Consider the following 18,698-nt stretch of genomic DNA (forward strand, 5'->3'; position numbering starts at 1 on the left):
GTCCAGCTCTCCTGCACAAAGGTGTTGATTTAAATTGATGGTAAAAGCTTCATTGCCTTTGCCATTTAAATGAGATAGGGACCTTTGCAGTTTAACAATGTAATGAAGTTTGTTTACCACAATTTCTGTTCTGGTAACACTGACATTTTCTGTCAAGTTATTTAAATTTGTTGCTTTACAAGAAAGAACACTTCGCAGCCAATAATTTGAGAAAATTACTATTTTAAAAGACTCAGTTTTTCATTGCTGTCCCTAAAGTTCAGTTTATCTCCAATACTGAACTTCACATATATTATAATATTTTTGGGTCTCAGTTACATTTATCTAAGAGTTAAAATTAATAGGTTTGAATTCTTCCATTGTGCTGATGTGTAGGGAAGTATGTGGTGAATATCTGTTTTCTTTTTTTCTGCCATCTGACTGTTCTGACCAAACTCAGCTTTTTATAATGATCATTAGGCAAATTCAGGAAGTGGAACTAAGGTAGTGCAGAAGAAAAGTACAAGTACCTGCTCCCTCTCCACAGATCTCTTGGTAGAGGAGAACAAATAGTTGCCTGGAGAGGATGCTGCTCAGTGGTGATCATGGAAAAAATGCCTTTGCAGCACTGCCATTCAAACACTTGTATTTTCCTGTCTTAGAGGAAATAACATTCCTCTAACTTTACAGAACTTTCCCTTCATATGGATTTTCATAGCCCAATTGGCAGATAAACATCAAAAATTGTCTGTTACTGGTTTGAGCTTTTATTTGTAAATAAACATGTATGCATCCGTAAACCTTGAAGAGCACTTGATCCAGGAAAATTTCTGCTTAAATGCTTTGCTGGAGAGAAATTTAGGTGAGGGAATGTGGAGAGAAATTTGACTGGTTCAGAACACTGAAAGTGCTGCAGAACAAACACATTTAAAATTATTTGGACCTAAAATAGAGCTCTGTTAATCCATTTACCTATCTGATTTTGATGTTCATCACTCAGCTTTCCTGCATGTAATTAGTTTTCTTTCAGAGCACCATTCACAGGGACATCTGCTTACAGTTTTTATATCTTTTTTGCCCAGATTTGATATATAGAAGTAGTTCAGTTTTCTTTTAATGCTATGTTTAGACAACGTTTCAGTAGCTCAAGAAAATAGAAAAGGCTTTTAAGGTAACTGTTAAAAATTGCATTTGCAGGGTCTGAAAGTGCTTCTCCAATCCAATCTGCTCTTGGATCCCGATCACAGACACCCTCTCCTGCCACTCTTCATGCAGATCATATTGAGCAGAAGGATCTGCAGCTGGATGAGAAGCTCCACCACTCTGTTTTACAGACGCCAGATGACCTAGGCAATATCTGGAATAGAAAATATAAACAACTTCTTTCTTTCTTTCCAATGCCATATAGTGAAGTTGCTAGTATCACATTAGTTGTAGACAATCCTGTACAAGGCTATTTCATCTGCACTTTGAAAAACATTTAATTATGGTGATTTAAAAGCAAACAAAAACCTTTTGCATTTTATCTTGCATTTCATTGGAACTGTTAGCAGTGGATTAATAGTCCACACATTTATAATTGTTCTTTTTGATGCTTAGAGTCGTGGCAGCTTAATCTAGTATGTGGCCCTGCCATGGACTGTTTTATCATTGATGTACAAATAATAAGACATAATTTTAAAGTAATGTTATAAGTTGTCCTTGGAAGTTTGATTCTTTTCCCTTTCATATTTAAACAAATTTATAATTTACTTCAGCTATCTTAGCTATTGAATTCTAGGATACATTCACTTTGTAAATAATAAGTTCCCATTTCTCCCTTATTTGGTCTCATGGAAACAGAAGAGTGTCTGATGTATATTTGAGACTCTTTTCCTTTAAGTGGCCTACTGATAGACAGAAATATCATCATTTTGCTTTGTACTTTGAACTCTACGACCTAGAAACCATTAGTGTCTCTACCACAGTGGTCCAGATCTTCAAAAGAAGAGGCTATATGATTAGGCTGAATTCAGATTTAATTTTGATTTTGTATGCCTGTGGGAGCTGCGAGATTTTCAGAAGATGTCAGCAAATTCTAGTGCTGAGGTGTTTTGAAAATCTGTCTGAGGGGGCGGAAAGGAGATTCTGGATGCCTGCTGCTTTAAAACTGTGGCTCGTTAGCTAGTTTAGTGTGGCTGTTTAGCTAGGTAAGTGAGAGCCGAGTAGACCATAGCCATCGTAATCTATTGAAGTTTTCTTTGTATGGACAAACTAGATTAATCACCTTCCACCTAAAAAAGAATGTTCATTCGTATAACGCTGATGTGTAGAGAGAGCTAGGTGAGAGTTAGACTGTGGTGCTAGGTTACTGAATGTTGCCTCTCCACTCATACAAATTTACTGCTTAAAGAACAGTAGCCTAAGACAAGTTTACTCTCACCTTTCTCTTCAATTTGCAATGAAATACATTCCTAGTAGATTCTAAGGAAAATAGTCTTTCTGTTTTGTTGGGAAAAATGTAAAGTTGAAATGTAATTTTACTTGAAAGCAGGCAACTGGAGTTCTGGAGATACATCATTGACTCCAAAGAGTGTAAGGCAGCACTTACAAAAGGAGGGGCCTTACTAGGTCCATCAGATCCTTATTAGGGCTCCAGTAGCGACCTTAAATGTTATTTATGGAAAGAATATAAGAAACAGGACAATTCTTCCTCTACAGAGTTTGATAATAGACATATAGTTAAACATATCCAGCGTTGAGGTGGCTGAATGGGTAAGAAATATCTTACTCTGAAAGCCTGATCTTTTTTTTCCTTTTGGTTTTAAGAAAACTATGTATGTAATAGTTATATCAGAACTTTTCTTCTTCTGGAGAGGTAGGTCTCACTATACTTTTTTCTTCCATTACAGAAACTAGTGAATTCCCCTCAGAATGTTGCAGCGTGATGGCTGGGGGAACGCTTACAGGATGGCATGCAGATGTTGCTACTGTGATGTGGAGGCGAATGCTAGGAATTTTGGGAGACGTCAACAGCATCATGGATCCAGAGATTCATGCCCAGGTTTTTGATTACCTGTGTGAACTGTGGCAGAATCTGGCCAAGGTAAAAGAACTGAACCTCTTCTCCAACCTGACCTGATAGGGCAGGATTTTCAGAAGGAAAAAACCACCACCTTAATATATTTCCCTTAAATGTTTATCTTTTTGGTTTGTTTTTAATAATTGCAGATAAGAGACAATCTTGGTATTTCAACAGATAACCTAACTTCACCATCTCCACCAGTTTTAATTCCACCACTGAGAATCCTAACACCATGGCTGTTCAAGGTAAATTTGAGCACTGAGCAGTGAAACAGAAATAAAAGCTCATGTAGGTGTAGAAGAGTGTTTAATGTAATTTTTTAATTTATGAATAATAAATATCATTCTAAAACTGTAGGCAACAATGCTGACTGATAAATACAAACAAGGAAAGCTACATGCTTATAAACTCATTTGTAAGACAATGAAGCGAAGACAAGATGTTTCTCCAAACAGGGATTTTTTAACTCATTTCTACAATATAATGCACTGTGGACTTCTTCATGTTGATCAAGTAAGTTTAATTATGAAATTCAGGTTAATATAAATAGTATAACTAAAAATAAAATTGTTTTATCAAAAATAGTGAATGGATTTTCAGGTGACTAATTTAACTTTGTCTTTGAAAATAGTTATGTGACTGATACTTTTTCTAAACTTTGGTAAATGGCCCTCATGTTCTTGGTTGTAATCAGAAGTGCTTTTTTCGTAGTCCATTTCAAGCAAATACAAGGGCAGAAAAGGTACTCTTTCATTTTTCTACTGATTGTATGTTACAGATTGAAGCATGCAAGAAAAGAAAGAGAAGGAAGCAGATCTCTCTAAGGTCTACTGTTCTTACTTGTTCCCGGATGCAACAGTTTAGCTAGAGGGAAAGTAAATTGTGCTCACTACACTGAAGTAGTTTATTTCTACAGCAAGTATAGGGACTAGCAAACTGAGACATACTGAGTATATCTATAATCAGTGGGACTAGATCTTTTTCATAGGTTTTAATATGAGCAAGTCTGAAAATATTGTATGGCTTAAACACCCTTTTTAAAGGCTTCCATCAGAAGTGTGAAAAAGTTGGTTTTGTGAACTTTTTTGAGGAGCAGTTAGAGGCACAGGGAGATCAAAAGTTCAAACAATCCTGTTTTCATTAACTGGGCAAAATAGAACTAGTCCAACATTATTTCACAGATGGCTATGCATAGGACAGATGGACAGTTTTTGTCCTCTAACAACCAGTTTACAATGCTTTTCTTGCTGGACTGCAAATCTTCCTATAACATACTGCCGTTTAGTTGGCTATTGCTATTATTGGAGAATTATTCAAAGGAGGAAAAGGGTTATGTTTTTGCCTATCTGTGAACTTGGGATGTTTTTTAATAGTTAAAACATTTTATACTTTTTCCAATACTTTTGAAGAAATTGCATCATGTTACATTAATTTAGCAAACTGCCTAAGTCTACAAGAATGCAGTATGCTGTGTTGAATAACTATATACCAGAAATTTTATAAACCACTTGATTATAATTCTCTCTTTATATTTTGATTCCATATGGATATATGTAAGAGGCTAACACCTTTTTTTAAAGTTATAGTCAGGTGATTCTTGTTGGAGAGGATTTAAGTGTGTTGTTAAGAAGGTATAATAGCTCATATTGTCACTATATCTCTTCTGTACATATTTAAATGAATGGTTAATCATTTATAGAACTCTTAAAACTGCAATGTAAATGATTATAAGATGTGACCTGGTACCAACCTCATACAATAGGGTCTAAGGGTAAATTGATCTATAAAGTATACCACAGTTTACTTCTATTAATATCAGTATACTTAAGGAATTTATCTTTTTATGCTACTCTTCGCTCAGTAATGAGTGTCTTAATTGCCACAATGAATTTGCTTTCTTGCTTTTTTACTTTCTACCTTTGGTAAATACCTGCCTTTTTTTCATTCATTGGTCATCTTGTTGATACTCTTCTTTTCCTTTTTTCCCTTTTCCTCCTGCAAGGATATTGTCAATACAATCATCAAGCACTGCTCTCCTCAGTTCTTTTCACTTGGTTTGCCTGGTGCCACCATGCTTATTATGGATTTCATTGTAGCAGCAGGAAGAGTGGCTGCGTCTTCTTTCCTCAATGTAAGTATTCATCAGTTCATTCTCATTTATGTGCAAGGAATTTGAGAGAAAACTGAGCAGTATTTTTCCTTGACTAAGGTGTTAACTTGTCCCCAGTAGTCAATGTAATTGTTAGCAAGTACGGATGTTGTGAGTGGTTTATTCTAGAACACTACTCGTGCAAGTCCTCTACAGAAAATATGTGAAGAATGCAAAAATTGCTGTTGAAGCGGAGAATCTTGTTTTACTTCAGAGTTCTCAGAATTGTGACTGCCATTTATCTGCGCTTTAAAATAAATGTCCATTTTGACTGTACCTTCATTTTAAAAGTATATTTATTCCTCCGTATCTCTGCTATGCAATGACTTTGATCAGGTTTGAGAACTCAAATCTGCTACTGTTTGCACTATTTTGGATGTATTTCTGATACTGTTACCCAGGCAACTTCAGCCTTATATATAGTATACCGATATGATTACCTAGGTGCTGTTGGCCTTACATGACTGTACTTTCTCAAAGCTCCCCAATACTCCCCTCGAATTGTCTGTGAGTTTTGACTGTTTCTCACATCATTCCCCCTTTAACCAACTATGAAATCCAGCTTCGCTCAAGGTACTATCTGAAACCTCTGTCAGCTTCTTACACTGTTAGCTGTCATGTCCAGCAATGCCTCACGTAGTTTTCCACATCCTGTTCAACTACCTGAACCGAAGACCTGAGCCTAGTTAGCAGCTCAGTCATTTGTCTGTAGTCCTAACAATTCCTGTACTTCCTTTTGACCATCTTGGAAAATGGAAGTCTGGGGTGTACATGAGTAGCAATCCCTGGGGCTGTGGTCGTGGTTTGCTCCTCTACAAAATTTACAGAAGGAGAAGGGAAATAGCTGTGTCGAGGTTCAGCCATTGTTCTCTTTATAGGCAGCTGGAAACATCAGCTTCCTGATTGCAGTAAGAATATATATTTCTCTTCACCTTTTTTTCTTTTAGGCACCAAGAGTTGAAGCACAAGTTCTTTTAGGATCCCTAGTCTGTTTTCCCAATTTATATCGTGAACTACCAGCTCTTCACCCAAACATTCCTGACATTGCTGTGTCTCAGTTTACGGATGTTAAGGTAGGAATTTTAAGAATATTTGAATGGTATTCAGCTACCAAGTATATGGTTAATATGATGTTATTCTAGGAAATATTAACTAAAATTTTAAGAGTCTAAAATTTTTCAGAAATCATTTAAAATAGATTATAAGGCTTAAGATCCCATAAAATCTTGTCAAACTTTACCTTGCTAAACATACTTTATAATTGCTATTAACTTAATAATAAAGTGTTTTCATACGTTTGTAAAAGAAAATGATGTGTTATCTCACCTTTTCAAGCCTACTCTCATTATGGCTCTTTGCAGTCTCACAGATTTAATCAGCTGAGAAGGAGAAGATTGAGAGGTTCAAGATACATTATTTAATTTATTGGGAATTCACAACTGGTGAAATCTGCCTGTGTTCCTAGGAGCTTTAGAAAACCTCTGTACGTCAGTATGTTCTTTTTAGACAAAGAGCAAAGATTAATGGAGACCTTATCCTCTCCAGCGTAACACAGAGTTGGGTAGTGTGCCAGTATACTGAAACTGAGCAGAGCTCAGTTTGTGTGTTTAATTGCTGTATGCATGTCAGGTATGATTACTATGTCTAAGAAAGGCTCCCCACAAGTTTTCAAACTGTTTCAATTTAGAGAGAGATGATGGCTCAGAAACTGCTTTACACCTTCCTCCCTTTTGGGGACTGATTTTGAATTCCTTCTTTCTCATTTTTATTGCATAAATGGGTGTTTACTTGAGCTTTATTGAGAGCAACCTACAGCTTTAGGGCTGCAGTTGAGTCAGAATTCTTCTTGACATCCTTCTTAAGGCACTGTAGTCACTTGTTCTGCAACTACTTCCAAAGACTTTTTAAATCAATATAGTTTAGGAAGGGAAAAAATGGGTTGTTTAAACTTCAAGGTAATAGATACTTTATGTAATACCCTTAGGGCTATTCACAGAAGCTAGCTTCAGGGATGCTTTTTTTTTTTTTTTTTTTTTTCCCTAGCTTTGATATTTTATGGAAATGTATTGGCAAGAATTGGATAAATGGTTAATCAGCCAACATTAGGACAGTAATCTGTGGTATGTTCTTGGGGTAGCACAATAATGAGCATCTGGGGCAGACTAGAAGCTTGGAGCAGTGGTAAGCAAACAGTTCATCTGACCACAAACCTAGAGACTCAGCTAAGCAACATACCTGTGTGTACTATAAAAAAATCCTAATTTTCTATGCACTTCATGTCATGGAGTTATTGGTAAACCAGTGAATATTTTCCTCTTTGTTTTAGGAACTCATAATTAAAACTGTGTTAAGTTCAGCAAGAGAGGAGCCATCTGGTCCTGCACGGTAGGTCATCAAAGAGCTTCTAAATTAAGATTCTTTTCTTTATTATACTGTTTTGAGTTGGATATATTGAAGAGGTTAAAGTAAAAGTTTGTATGTGTTTTGTTCATGGTTTTCTTTACCACTATCAAAACTGTGGTCTACCATGTGAATGTGAAATTGTTTGTCAATAAAGATAATAACAGAACAGACGTTTTTTGTCAGACCAAATGTTCGTCTAGCCCAGTATCCTTTCTCTGATAGTGGTTGACAGAAAAGCGTGTTAATATGGATAAGAATATAAGCTGTATGCTCTCGCGGCCTACCCTGGTGTTAGGCTCAGGGATTTTCTGTACTAGAGAGGCATTTTTTAGTTTGATTTAAGGACAAGATCACTTACGAGGAAGATATGGTTATTTTTATTAGACCACGTGATTTAATTAGAAAAACAGAAATAATCCAAGCTACACGAGCCTTTCTTTATGGTATGGAAAAGAAGCAGAAGATACTGAATGAAGCATTAAACTGGGAATGATTGCTCTGATGCTTAAACTTAGGCATCTTCATCAAATAGAGAACTTCAAAGAAGAAGATAGTTAGCAGTTTTCTTTTCTGTTTCTTAATTTGCTTAGGATTTTTTTCCTCCTTCCCTGTCCCCTGAGGCTTTCAGTTATAAAGTCTTGTGTATGGGAGTGGAATAAGAATCTGTAATGCCTACCAAGGAAGAGCACACTTATGTGCCTTGTCTGTTTGGGTGGAGTGTCTGTACATGCTCAGCTAATAAACGTTACTTAACAAATGCAAGATACTAGAACCAAGTGCCTGAAAAATGTTATTGGAAAGATAGGTTCAATGAACCTTAAAACGTTTTGCTGGAAAACAAAGAGCAGTTTTCATCAGCCCACTTACCTGTTCTTCACTTGAGCTGGTAATCTCTCTCAACACAGGGGAAGGGAGGAATGTTCTGAGATAATTTTCATTTCGTTTTTCATGTTCTTTTATGAAACTGAGTTCCAAAAAGCACAACATTCTCCACTTCGCTTTTGAAAAAGGTGATTTAAATTCATTTGGTTCATAACATTATTACTGATCTTGTGGCACTGAAGAACACAGTATTAGCATCTTCAGTTCTGGCAGTGTGGCTGGGAAGAGGAAGGGAACATCCTGCATGTCCCCATATCCTGTCTGGCTGTGAGGTCGTGTATGTAGGAGCACCAGGCACATGTGCATGCCCAGCCTTTCAGAAAGCTGAGTTATGCTGCCCCCAAAATACGAAGTTGGACCACTGTGTGTAATAACACTAAATGAAGATTAAAAAGGAATACATTCCCAATGTCTCTTTGGGTTGCCTGTGTCCCTCTCCTCCTTCTGGGAGAGAGATGGGTATGTCTTCGTTGTGGGGATAATGATGTTTCCACAGCTCCTGAAGCCTGACTGCCTCACTCCTCAGTGGTAGTTTATCCACTGTCTCTTTTGGGAATAACCTCTCTGATACCATCTGCTTCACAGCAGTACGGAATTCACCTGGATACTATCAGAGGTCGTATTCAGGATGGGCATTGTGATTTTGCCATGTCAGCTCAGCCACTGATAGAGGCTTATTTGTCTTTGCAGTTTCCTAGGAAAAAACTTAGATTTCTTGGAACTTAGGTACATAGCTTTATATCTCCAGCAAGTCTGAGTGCTGTTATTATTATCCAAGCTATAAATCTCTATTCCTTATCTCTTCCACAGAGGCTCGATGTTTTGCGTTTCATTACATACTTGACCCAGCTGAGCTTCAGGGAAGTCAGTTATCTGAAATACGTTCTACTCTCAGACCTCCATCTATACAGATTAATAACTGTATTAATCAAATTTCTCTCCTGCTGCTGACAGTCTGAAAAAGAAGTGATAGGTTAATGAACTCTGTGTTCTCTTCTCCTGCTTGTTCTGTTAAGGCTGTGATTCTTTGCTAACAACATTGTAGCCACATAACTACAGTTTTTCAGAGACTACTCTGAATAATGATAGCGAAACCAGTGTTCTTAGTAGAAACCTCACAAACTCATGAATAGTTTTCACATCAGTAGGTCATCAGGTGTGGAATGGATCTCAGTAGCATGAAGAAAACTTAAAATTGTAACATGGACTTAGAGCTGTCTACTCTTCTATATACTAAAGGTTTATTTTCTGAGTCAGCTTACACAAACTGTGTTCATTGTTAAATCCATGCCATGTTCTTACTTACTTTTGTTCAAAAAGGATTGAAACAGATACTGTGGAAATAACAGAAGTGTAGATTGGAAAGGGACCAGGAGCACTTCTGTAAGCTCCCCCTCCTCCAAGGCTGGAGTATGTCTAAAACATTCCTGGCAGTAGCTTGCCTAAACGGTCCTGAAAATTTTCTCCAAGAAGAAAGTTACAAAAATCTTAGACTGTTCCAATACTTATCTTATTTTTTCAGTCAGGTTGTTTTTGTGACCAGTATATAGGAGAAATCTTTTCTGCTGGAAACTAAACTCTTCAGTGACTTACTGCACATCAGAAGATTTCTTATGATTTCCTTCCTCAGTTGTGATCTCGACCCAGTAGACCCTTCAACTTTTCCTCCATATGTAATATTTCCCAAAGCGTGTATATTATTTTTGTTGCTTTTTTTCCTAGACTCTCTCAAGCTTGTCTTTATTCTTAAATTGTATTAATCAGGATGTAATGGAGGCAGTCTTGCAATTGAGATTTCAACAACAATGCACAAAACAGGGTGGTTTGACATCTTATTTACACTATCATGTAGAATTTTTGCTACTTGTTAGCAGTTTCATGATTCTGTGTAGCCTTAAAATCCTTTTTCTACAGCACAGGCTTCATAGCCACTTCTGTTTCTGTTTTTATTCTAGCATATGATTTTTCCTTCGCAGATGTAATGCTTTGCAGTTCCCATGAGCAGCTTTCATCTTGTTGATTTTGGACTGCTCACCAATTTTATCCAGAGGATTTTTTAATTCTGAAGTTGTTTCCAATATATTTGCAGCCTGTGTTCTTGAAGATAATTACTAATGATTCAGAGATTGCTTAAGCTAGCTCCTTAACATTTCCGAACAAATTTCATCCATCTCTGCTGATTTGAATGCATCTATCTAAATACTCTTTACCTCTACACTTTTCTATTTCCTGATTTTAAATGAAGAAACAACAAAATTTGAAGTATTTAATCACAATATGTACACTGTCTCTAGCATTCATCTACCCCTCCTCTATTCATCCTTGTTTATTGTCAATCTAAAAGAAGGTAAATATCTATGAATGAATAACATTCCCCTCTCTTGTCTCTGTGTCCCAGAAGCTCTAAACAAACATAAGCAAAATCTCATTTAGGGAGGAGGAACCTCACACCACAATTTTTACTTTGTCTTAAGAAAATATATGTGAATTTCCCATACGTGGATTTCAGGAGTTCTTGATGTCTTTTGGATTTTTCAGTTGCTCAGAAGGGTGCTTCCTCTGTCCTTTCCTATGCCTTCATCAGGGTACTTGGGATTTCTTTCTCATTTTTAAATGTTACAGCATTATGAAGGTTTTTGTGTAGTTCTTTTTGAAATATTAAAAACATATTTATTAGATTTTAGCAAGACATACCATGAATCGTAAAAATTGCGCATTCTTATAGCATGTTTCTCAAGAACTTGTCCTCCAACATTGTTTTGCAGATGTGTTGCTCTTTGCAGCCTTGGTATTTGGATCTGTGAGGAGCTAGTTCATGAATCACATCATCCTCAGATCAAGGAAGCATTGAATGTGATTTGTGTTTCTTTAAAGGTGAGAGACTAACACTTTTACAAAGTATATTGCCTTTACATGTAAAGATACTTTACCTTTTCAAAGTCATGGTCACATTTTAGCATCCTCATTTCACAGTCTCATTTTCAATCCTTACAAAAGACTGAATTCAGTTTAATTGGTGGATCTCTGAACTCTGTCAAAAGAGATCTTTACCCTTCTTTAAGTTTGGAGGAAATGATGTGCTGGGAAATAAGATAGTGGATCGCTATCTTAATATATGTCATTAGCCACTTCACTCTAACCTCCACCCTTTGGAGCATAATAGTTTGTCCATCACCCCAACTTTCATAAATAATCCTTGCAATTCAGGTTCCAGCAAAACCACTACTGGCTTTGCCCAACTTTGTCCAGCTATACCCCTTCCCACATCCTGGACCCAAGCTTCCAGCAGGATTTTCCGCATCTGAGTGTAACTAGATCTAGGAGCCTGTGGTGGATTAACCTTGGATAAGGGCCAAACTCCCACCCAGCCGCTTACTCACTCCCCCTCCTCAGCAAGACAGGGGGAGAAAACAGGATGAAAAATCTTGCGGGTCAAGATGAAGACAGGGAGAATGCTTACCAGCTACCATCATGGGCAAAACAGATTTGACTTGGGGAAATTTAATTTAATTTTAATTAAGATAATTTGGGCAATGAGAAAGTCAAAATTTAAAACGCCACCTTTCCCCACCGTCCCCTTTTCCCAGGCTCAACTTCACTCCTTTGTTCCCAACTTTGCTGTCTCCTCCTGCCCTCTCCCAAGTAGTGCACAGGGGATGGGAATGGGGAGTTATGGTCAGTCCATAACAGTTCCTGTCTGCCACTCCTTCCTCCCTGTTCCAGTGTGGGTCCTCCCACTAGCTGCAGTCCTTCAGGATAAGCCTGCTCCAATGTGGGCTGTCTGTGGACTGCAGTTCCTTCAGGAAATATCCAGTGCTGCAGTGTGGGGTATTCCACAGCTGCAGTGTGGATATCTCCTCCAGCATGGTCTTTTCCAAGGCTGCAGGGGGATCTCTGCTCCAGCACCTGGAGCACTTTCTCCCCGTCCTCCTCCTTTGGCTTTCATGTTTGCCAGCTGTTTATTGTTCCTTCCTCCCTCCCCCAGCCCCTTCTCTGCCTGTGTGGCATTTTTGCCCTTTCTTAAATATGTTTTCATGAAGGCGCCACACACTTGGCACATGGGCTCAGCTGCTTTCTTTGGTGGGTCTGTTGCAGAGCTGGCTGGACCCTCCTGTGTCTGGCATGGGGCAGCCCCTAACCTATTCTCACAGAGGCCCCCCTGTATGCAGCCAGTACAGATCCATACAAAGACACTGGAGTACAGAAACATCGGAGTCTTTCCTTCTCCAGCATTTGTGTCTCCTGTCTAGACTAGACAAGGATGCCGAGGGAGGTCACATTGCTCACTAATTGGCATCCTGGGTTCCCCAGCTCTGATTAATAGTACTCTTAAAGCCTCCATGGTGCATTCTCCTGACACATTACAAAAGGGAAGGGCCAGGGTAGAGGGGTAACTGGAAGGGATCCCAGTTTTGTGAGCCATCTCCCATCATATGCAAAAAGCCTGTCCCAAGCCAAATTGCTGCCTTGTACTCTTTGGCTACCAGACTGAGCAGAGCATCTAGTGTAAGAGGGGGACAGGGAAGAAAGTGGGAAGGTGATAAATGCAAAGGACAAGCAGAAGTATCCCAAAGCTTCTCGTACTTCTTGCTCACCTGCCCTCTTCTTTCCTCCACCAACCAGATCCCATTATCCCCATGTCCTCACTACATTCTGTGCCTGTTCTATTCTGAGTTTGAGAGCCATTGCATTATGCAGTATTGCTTCTCAGCTCTGGTCAGATATTTAGAGAGAGATGTAGAGTACTTCTGCCGCATGCATGGAAGCACTGGCGGCTGTTTGATTTCCTGTGGCAAAGTGCTTTTCTATGCTCATTCCAGGACATGTCATTCAGGCCAGTACCTGCTAGAAAAAATCTGCATCCAAAGACAGGTCAAGAGTTGGCATCAAAGTTTATGTGAATAAACTACCTGTTGAAAGGGAATAATGAGACCTCTTAATTTTGGTGAGAAGTAAAGAGCACCTGTTTTTGTGGCTATCATTAAAATGTATTTCCCGTTTTTTATGAAGCATGCTGCAACACTGGGTAATTTTACAATTTTTCAGAAAGATTTAACTTTTCCATTTTAACGGGTGTTGTGGGTTGGGCCTGGCTAGCAGCCAAATGCTCGCTCACCCACCCCCAGCAGGAGTGGGGAGAACATAGGAAGAACAGCAGTGGGTGCCTGGCCCCTTCCCGCAGAGGCCACACCTGCAGCCCCCCGCTACCAAAACCTTCCCACCTACACTCAATACAATGGTTCTGAAACTAATTTGTAAGATAAAACTTTACAGTCTCTGATAGTCGCCATACAATTCTGTATAACTACTTTATACTAGGTTCTTGAAATCTAGGATGACTTACTGTTTTGGTATTTGCTGTTTTAATTGAATCTGTTAAACATAGCTAGTATGCACAGTGATTCTCACCTGGAATTGCAGCTTGCTCAGATACAGCTAGTTCATTGTGGTGCAATGCTTATAAGATGCTTCTGAATAGAAGAGATTTTCTGACATTTGTCTGCCTTTCCTTTTGTGAATGACAGTTTTCACTATTCTGAGACTAGTCTCACTGTATTTGAACTCTGGTCACAAGATTTTGTGTTGATGGTAGTATATCAACAGAATATTCTTTTCATCATCTCTGTTAAAAAGCTGCACTTTTTTGGCTTTTTTTTTTTTCCTTGATGAGTGTTTTTGTTTTCTGACTTTTTTCAGATCTTTTTCATATTTGTTCATATCTTATGCAACGATTAGAATATTATTAAAAAACATATTATTTTCTAGCATTATGCAAACTTGCATATTTATGAACAATATCTTCAACTTTTTAAATATTTCCCAATTTATTTTCAGAACCTTTCTACATGCTCTTTGTTTACATGAAAATTCAATGAATAGTCTAGTCTTTCTGTATATACATGTTGATAAAAATCAGGGTGTACACCTATTACACATGGCTTGTGTCAGACGTTGGGGACTAACTTTTCGGCAATGGGAATCTGAAAAGCATCTTAGCGAATCGCATCCTGTGAAGCAGGATTTGGGTCTGTCTAAAATGGGTAGCTGCAGGGCTTTTAGTATTAGACTCTAAATTGCAATTTCCTGTTTTGCAAAATCACATTCATCCTTTGCAGCTTCACTAATACTCTCTTCCAGGGTTTTCCCCTTGCTTTTTAATATCCCTTAAATAGTGCGTTTTATCGAGTTCCTGCAGAGGTTTGGTATTAGGCAAATGATGTTGTTTTTATCTTACTTCTGCAATCTATCAAAGTTTGAACTATTTTTAATCCTGACATTCACTCTGATTTCTCTTACTTTTCCTTGACATATTTATTAAACCAATTATTTGTATCTCATTTATATTAAACATAAATTACTTCTTGAATGAAAAGACAAAGATCTTTATATTTCTACTTTGCTTTGTGTTGGCAAAAGTGTCCAGAGCATGTTGGCTTTTCTCCTGTTCTGAGCAGCGGTATACATTCACAATCGAGTTTAATCATGAAATGAAAAGTTCATAAATATATCATGGGAGAAACAAATGAGCTCTAATTTGTTACCTAAGCAATCTCCTGGCTTCCAAGTAGTTGGAGATTTGAACTCCCAGAATGGATTATGTTCTTATTTTCAGGAGAAATGAATCAATAGGGAGCTATAGTCCTAGTCCAACTTACTGATAAGTACAATTGAGCAAATAACATTGACTAGAAATGTTAGCAACAATTACATGCCTATTTCTGAAATACAGAAGTGTACTCAGAACTGCCGTCCAGCTCTGAATATAGCTAGCACTTCTCCCAGCAGTGTAGTGATACTGCTATATCTGCGTTAACCTCTGCTGAAGTCTGAGCACAAAGGATCCTAACCAGCCATCCAGACCCCCGCTCCTCTCAAAAATGCTGCAGATGCATCACAAAATTGTGTTGTGCAGGCTTAGTTGCGTGAGTGCTAAACATAGGTTATTTGCAAGGACGGACAAGGTTAAACTACTGATGTAACATCCAGAAAGCAAAGGATCTTTGCAAAGATGAAAAGTATGGTAAGACTACCCTTCTGAGAAAAACCCTGAGAGTTAGGTACCAGGCAAAGTGCTGGTTCATTGAAAGTTGTTGTATGTTTGTTTGTTTTTTCCATTGAGTAACTTTTTAAAAAATTATGTCCGTAGTTACACTTCTAAATATAAAATCATATAGAAGTAGTGAATTCTTACGCTTTGTAACACACAGCATTTTCCAGAGATAGAAAATGACGGGTGAGATGTTTGTAGCATCGCACAGCTGCCTTTGTACCACCTCTGAAGGTTCTTGGAAAAGAAGTCAGAACAAAGCAGCTAACTTGAGAGGGGTGAATTGTTTTGCTATTCAGCATAAATCCAGTGTTTCTTCTAGGGTTTAGGAAAATGTCCTTCCAGGACACACAGCTTTATAACTGTCTGTTCTAAAGTATCAGTGCATTCATTTGAAATGTGATATATTGACCATGCTGGGACAGATTTCAGGAGTAGATGAAGGGTTTGATCCCTTTGGGCCAATCCTTGTATTCTTGATTTAAAAAACTTCCTAATCAGTGCTCTTCCCATGAATAAGACTTGAAAATTTGAGTGCACAAGATCTGAACTTTATTTGTATTCATTACTTTATACCCTTCAGCCTTTCTGCTAAATTTAGGTCTCCACTGACTTTTGTACCCTGTCTTAAATTAAAAAGAAAATTAAAAAACTCTCTTCAACCAGACAACAGATAGAGGTTAAAGAATTTGTATAAACCATTTTAGAGCCTCATGATCCTCTTAAAAAATAAACAAAAAAAAAAAAAAAAAAAAAAAAAGAAAAGAAGAAAATGCTCCTTGTTTTTAAGTAGTAAACAGCTGATTATTCAAACACTCTGAAAAGTTTCCAGGCCTTTTTTCTCAGGTACTTTTTTCTTAAATTCAGTAATCTGGATATTCCTTATTAAGCCTGCTCTGGTTTGTCCACCCATTTTGTCCTCTCCAGTGACTTTGGGGTTTTCCTGCAAGCTTGTAAGGATGTTTCCAGCAATCTGGATTTGATCTCAAGTTCTATAATCAAATTGTTATGCTTTCAATTTTATTTAATTTTTTTGGTTGTCAGTCGAGCTTGAACATTAGAATCTGTACCCTGCTTACTGTGCTCTTACAGTGTACTTTCACAGTATGGATAGAGGCTGTCTCACGAGGGATAAAAAATAGTGGTGTTCTTGTCATAAGCTCTGGGAAGACTTGCAGATGTAAGATGCCTGCCACATTTTAGTTAAAAGCCAACAATAACATGAAACTGGGTCCACTGAGAAACAAGGAAAGTCAGAACAAGAATTAACTGCCCTGTGTACTCTGGTTTCTGTCTCTGTGGCTGGCTTGTAAGAGCCGCTCGTAGTCCTTCTTTATGCTTACATAGATAACACAAAAAATGTTAATTAAGGCTTTGTACTCCATACTTTCTCTTATGCTTGTACCTTTTCTTTTCAAGACCTTAAATGTAAAAAAAAGCTCTGCTTTGATAAGCTGGCCCAGGGCAGAGTTTTCTTCAAGTGTATTTTCCACCTTCAAATTTTTGCCAAAAATTTTATTCTGAAATCCTTAATTTTCTGCTCAATCTTCATTGCCCAGGCATTTCAGCTTTCTTAAAGCTTTTTTTTTTTTAGGTTTGTGAGATGTACCCTGCCCTGAAAGGTTACTAGAACTGGATTGATTAAGAAACAGTCTAAGAAGCCAAGAAATTAAATCTAAGTATTTTGGCAACATAACTACCCTTTTCTGAGTTCAGAGGTAGACACTTAGCCACCTTGCAGCACACACCTGTGACAGCTTCACTGCTAAGTAAAGTGAAGTTAAAACATGTAAACTACTTTTCTATTCTTTTAATAATGCAGGAATTCTGATGTCACTCATCTTCATTGGAGAAACAGAATAGGATTTGTCATGATTAGAGCATGAATTAGCTAATTGTTTTCTGAGTGATTTGAGGTTCATCAGATTTATGGTTTGGAAAAGTTGTTTTCAGTAAAGAGTAATTCTTGACTAAGAATTCAAGAGTAATTTCTTGAATAAGAATGTATTTGAAATCCTTCTCTTGGGGCTGCTGCATGTTATTTTTTCTTCTGTGTGGTTAGTGCTGCCTTCTGAAGTCTGTAGTTTTGCTGTGCTGGTAACCATTTTGCTCAGATTCGCATTTAGCGCAGCTTTGTAGGATTTTCATGTCCTAGATGAATAAAATTCACTTGTAAAATTCACTTTGTGCTTGTTGTTTGGTGCACAGCTTAATGTTTTAAGGCAAGTGCAATGAAAGAAGAAGCCTCAGTTACATGTCCTGCGCATTAATAATTGAAGGAAACATATCCCTGTCTCTTCATTTCTTTGTTTTCCCACTTAGGAGCATACGGCAGCACGTGCATCCACTCCCAAGGCTGGGGACTAATTGTACATTTTGCCTTGACCAACACAGTAACTTAAATATTTTAGTAACTGTTGAAGGCAGGCTCCAGTGCAGCAGCATTCTCCTGCCTTTAAAAGAAAACAGAGAAAAGAGGAATTAAGCACAGAAGCCGAGGTGCATTCATTTCCATTCAGACAAGTGCTGTACACAGCAGTCACTGACAAATAGAGAACAGTTAGTCTCACTATTAGTACTATGTCTGGCATTTTGGATACACAGCAGTTCACCTGCCTTGGTTCTCAACAAAGACCTCTGATTTCAGAATGAGATCCTTGGTTTTTTGCAGTGATGCATTAACATTCATAAACATTAAGGTAACAAGAAAACAAATTCATTCTTTCTGGCTTCATGATACTGTACTAACCGGTCTGAAATTAGTTAGGAGACTCCCTCCCCTTTCCCTCATTCTGTGCAGCTCCCTAATTGTCTGTCCCAAACCTTTGATGTTAGCTGCTAACATTTGATTATGACTATAATTCCTTTTAAATTTTGTAAAATTTAATTTGGTTCCTCCAATAAATAGGTACACAATGAACTATATGTATAAAACCATCACCGAAATTCCTGACCACCTTACCACCTAACGTACTGTTATGGGAAATGTAGTCATTGTTACTATGCTGTGTTCTCTTTTCTAGTTTCCAAATAAAACAGTAGCCCAAGTTGCCTGCAGTATGCTGAACATGCTGATACACTATGTACATAGACTTCAAGTCTATCAAGCTGATTCACCTTTAAGAATTATTCAGGTAAGTAATTTTTAAAAATTTGAAATTTTTAATTCTGTT

General features: G+C 37.7%; 1 protein-coding gene across 22 annotated transcripts in view; it reads left to right on the forward strand.

Moving 5' to 3' along the window:
• RALGAPA1 (Ral GTPase activating protein catalytic subunit alpha 1) overlaps positions 1-18,698 on the forward strand; it is a 135,898-nt gene that overhangs the window by 58,785 nt on the left and 58,415 nt on the right. For 19 of the 22 annotated variants that reach the window (XR_003926575.2, XM_041128125.1, XM_030036617.2 and 16 more), the window contains 9 exons: positions 1,177-1,329; positions 2,871-3,064; positions 3,190-3,288; positions 3,401-3,556; positions 5,046-5,174; positions 6,140-6,265; positions 7,519-7,577; positions 11,243-11,351; positions 18,549-18,659. Coding sequence is in view for 21 of the 22 variants with exons in the window: in XM_041128125.1 (XP_040984059.1) it covers positions 1,177-1,329; positions 2,871-3,064; positions 3,190-3,288; positions 3,401-3,556; positions 5,046-5,174; positions 6,140-6,265; positions 7,519-7,577; positions 11,243-11,351; positions 18,549-18,659 (1,136 nt within the window). In the remaining variant the exon portion in view is untranslated. The remainder of the gene's footprint in view (positions 1-1,176; positions 1,330-2,870; positions 3,065-3,189; positions 3,289-3,400; positions 3,557-5,045; positions 5,175-6,139; positions 6,266-7,518; positions 7,578-11,242; positions 11,352-18,548; positions 18,660-18,698) is intronic. The other 3 variants (XM_030036579.2, XM_041128149.1, XM_030036677.2) reach the window with 1 other exon arrangement.

The sequence above is a fragment of the Aquila chrysaetos genome, chromosome 2, assembly GCF_900496995.4.
Source record: "Aquila chrysaetos chrysaetos chromosome 2, bAquChr1.4, whole genome shotgun sequence".
Taxonomy (NCBI): Eukaryota; Metazoa; Chordata; class Aves; order Accipitriformes; family Accipitridae; genus Aquila; species Aquila chrysaetos.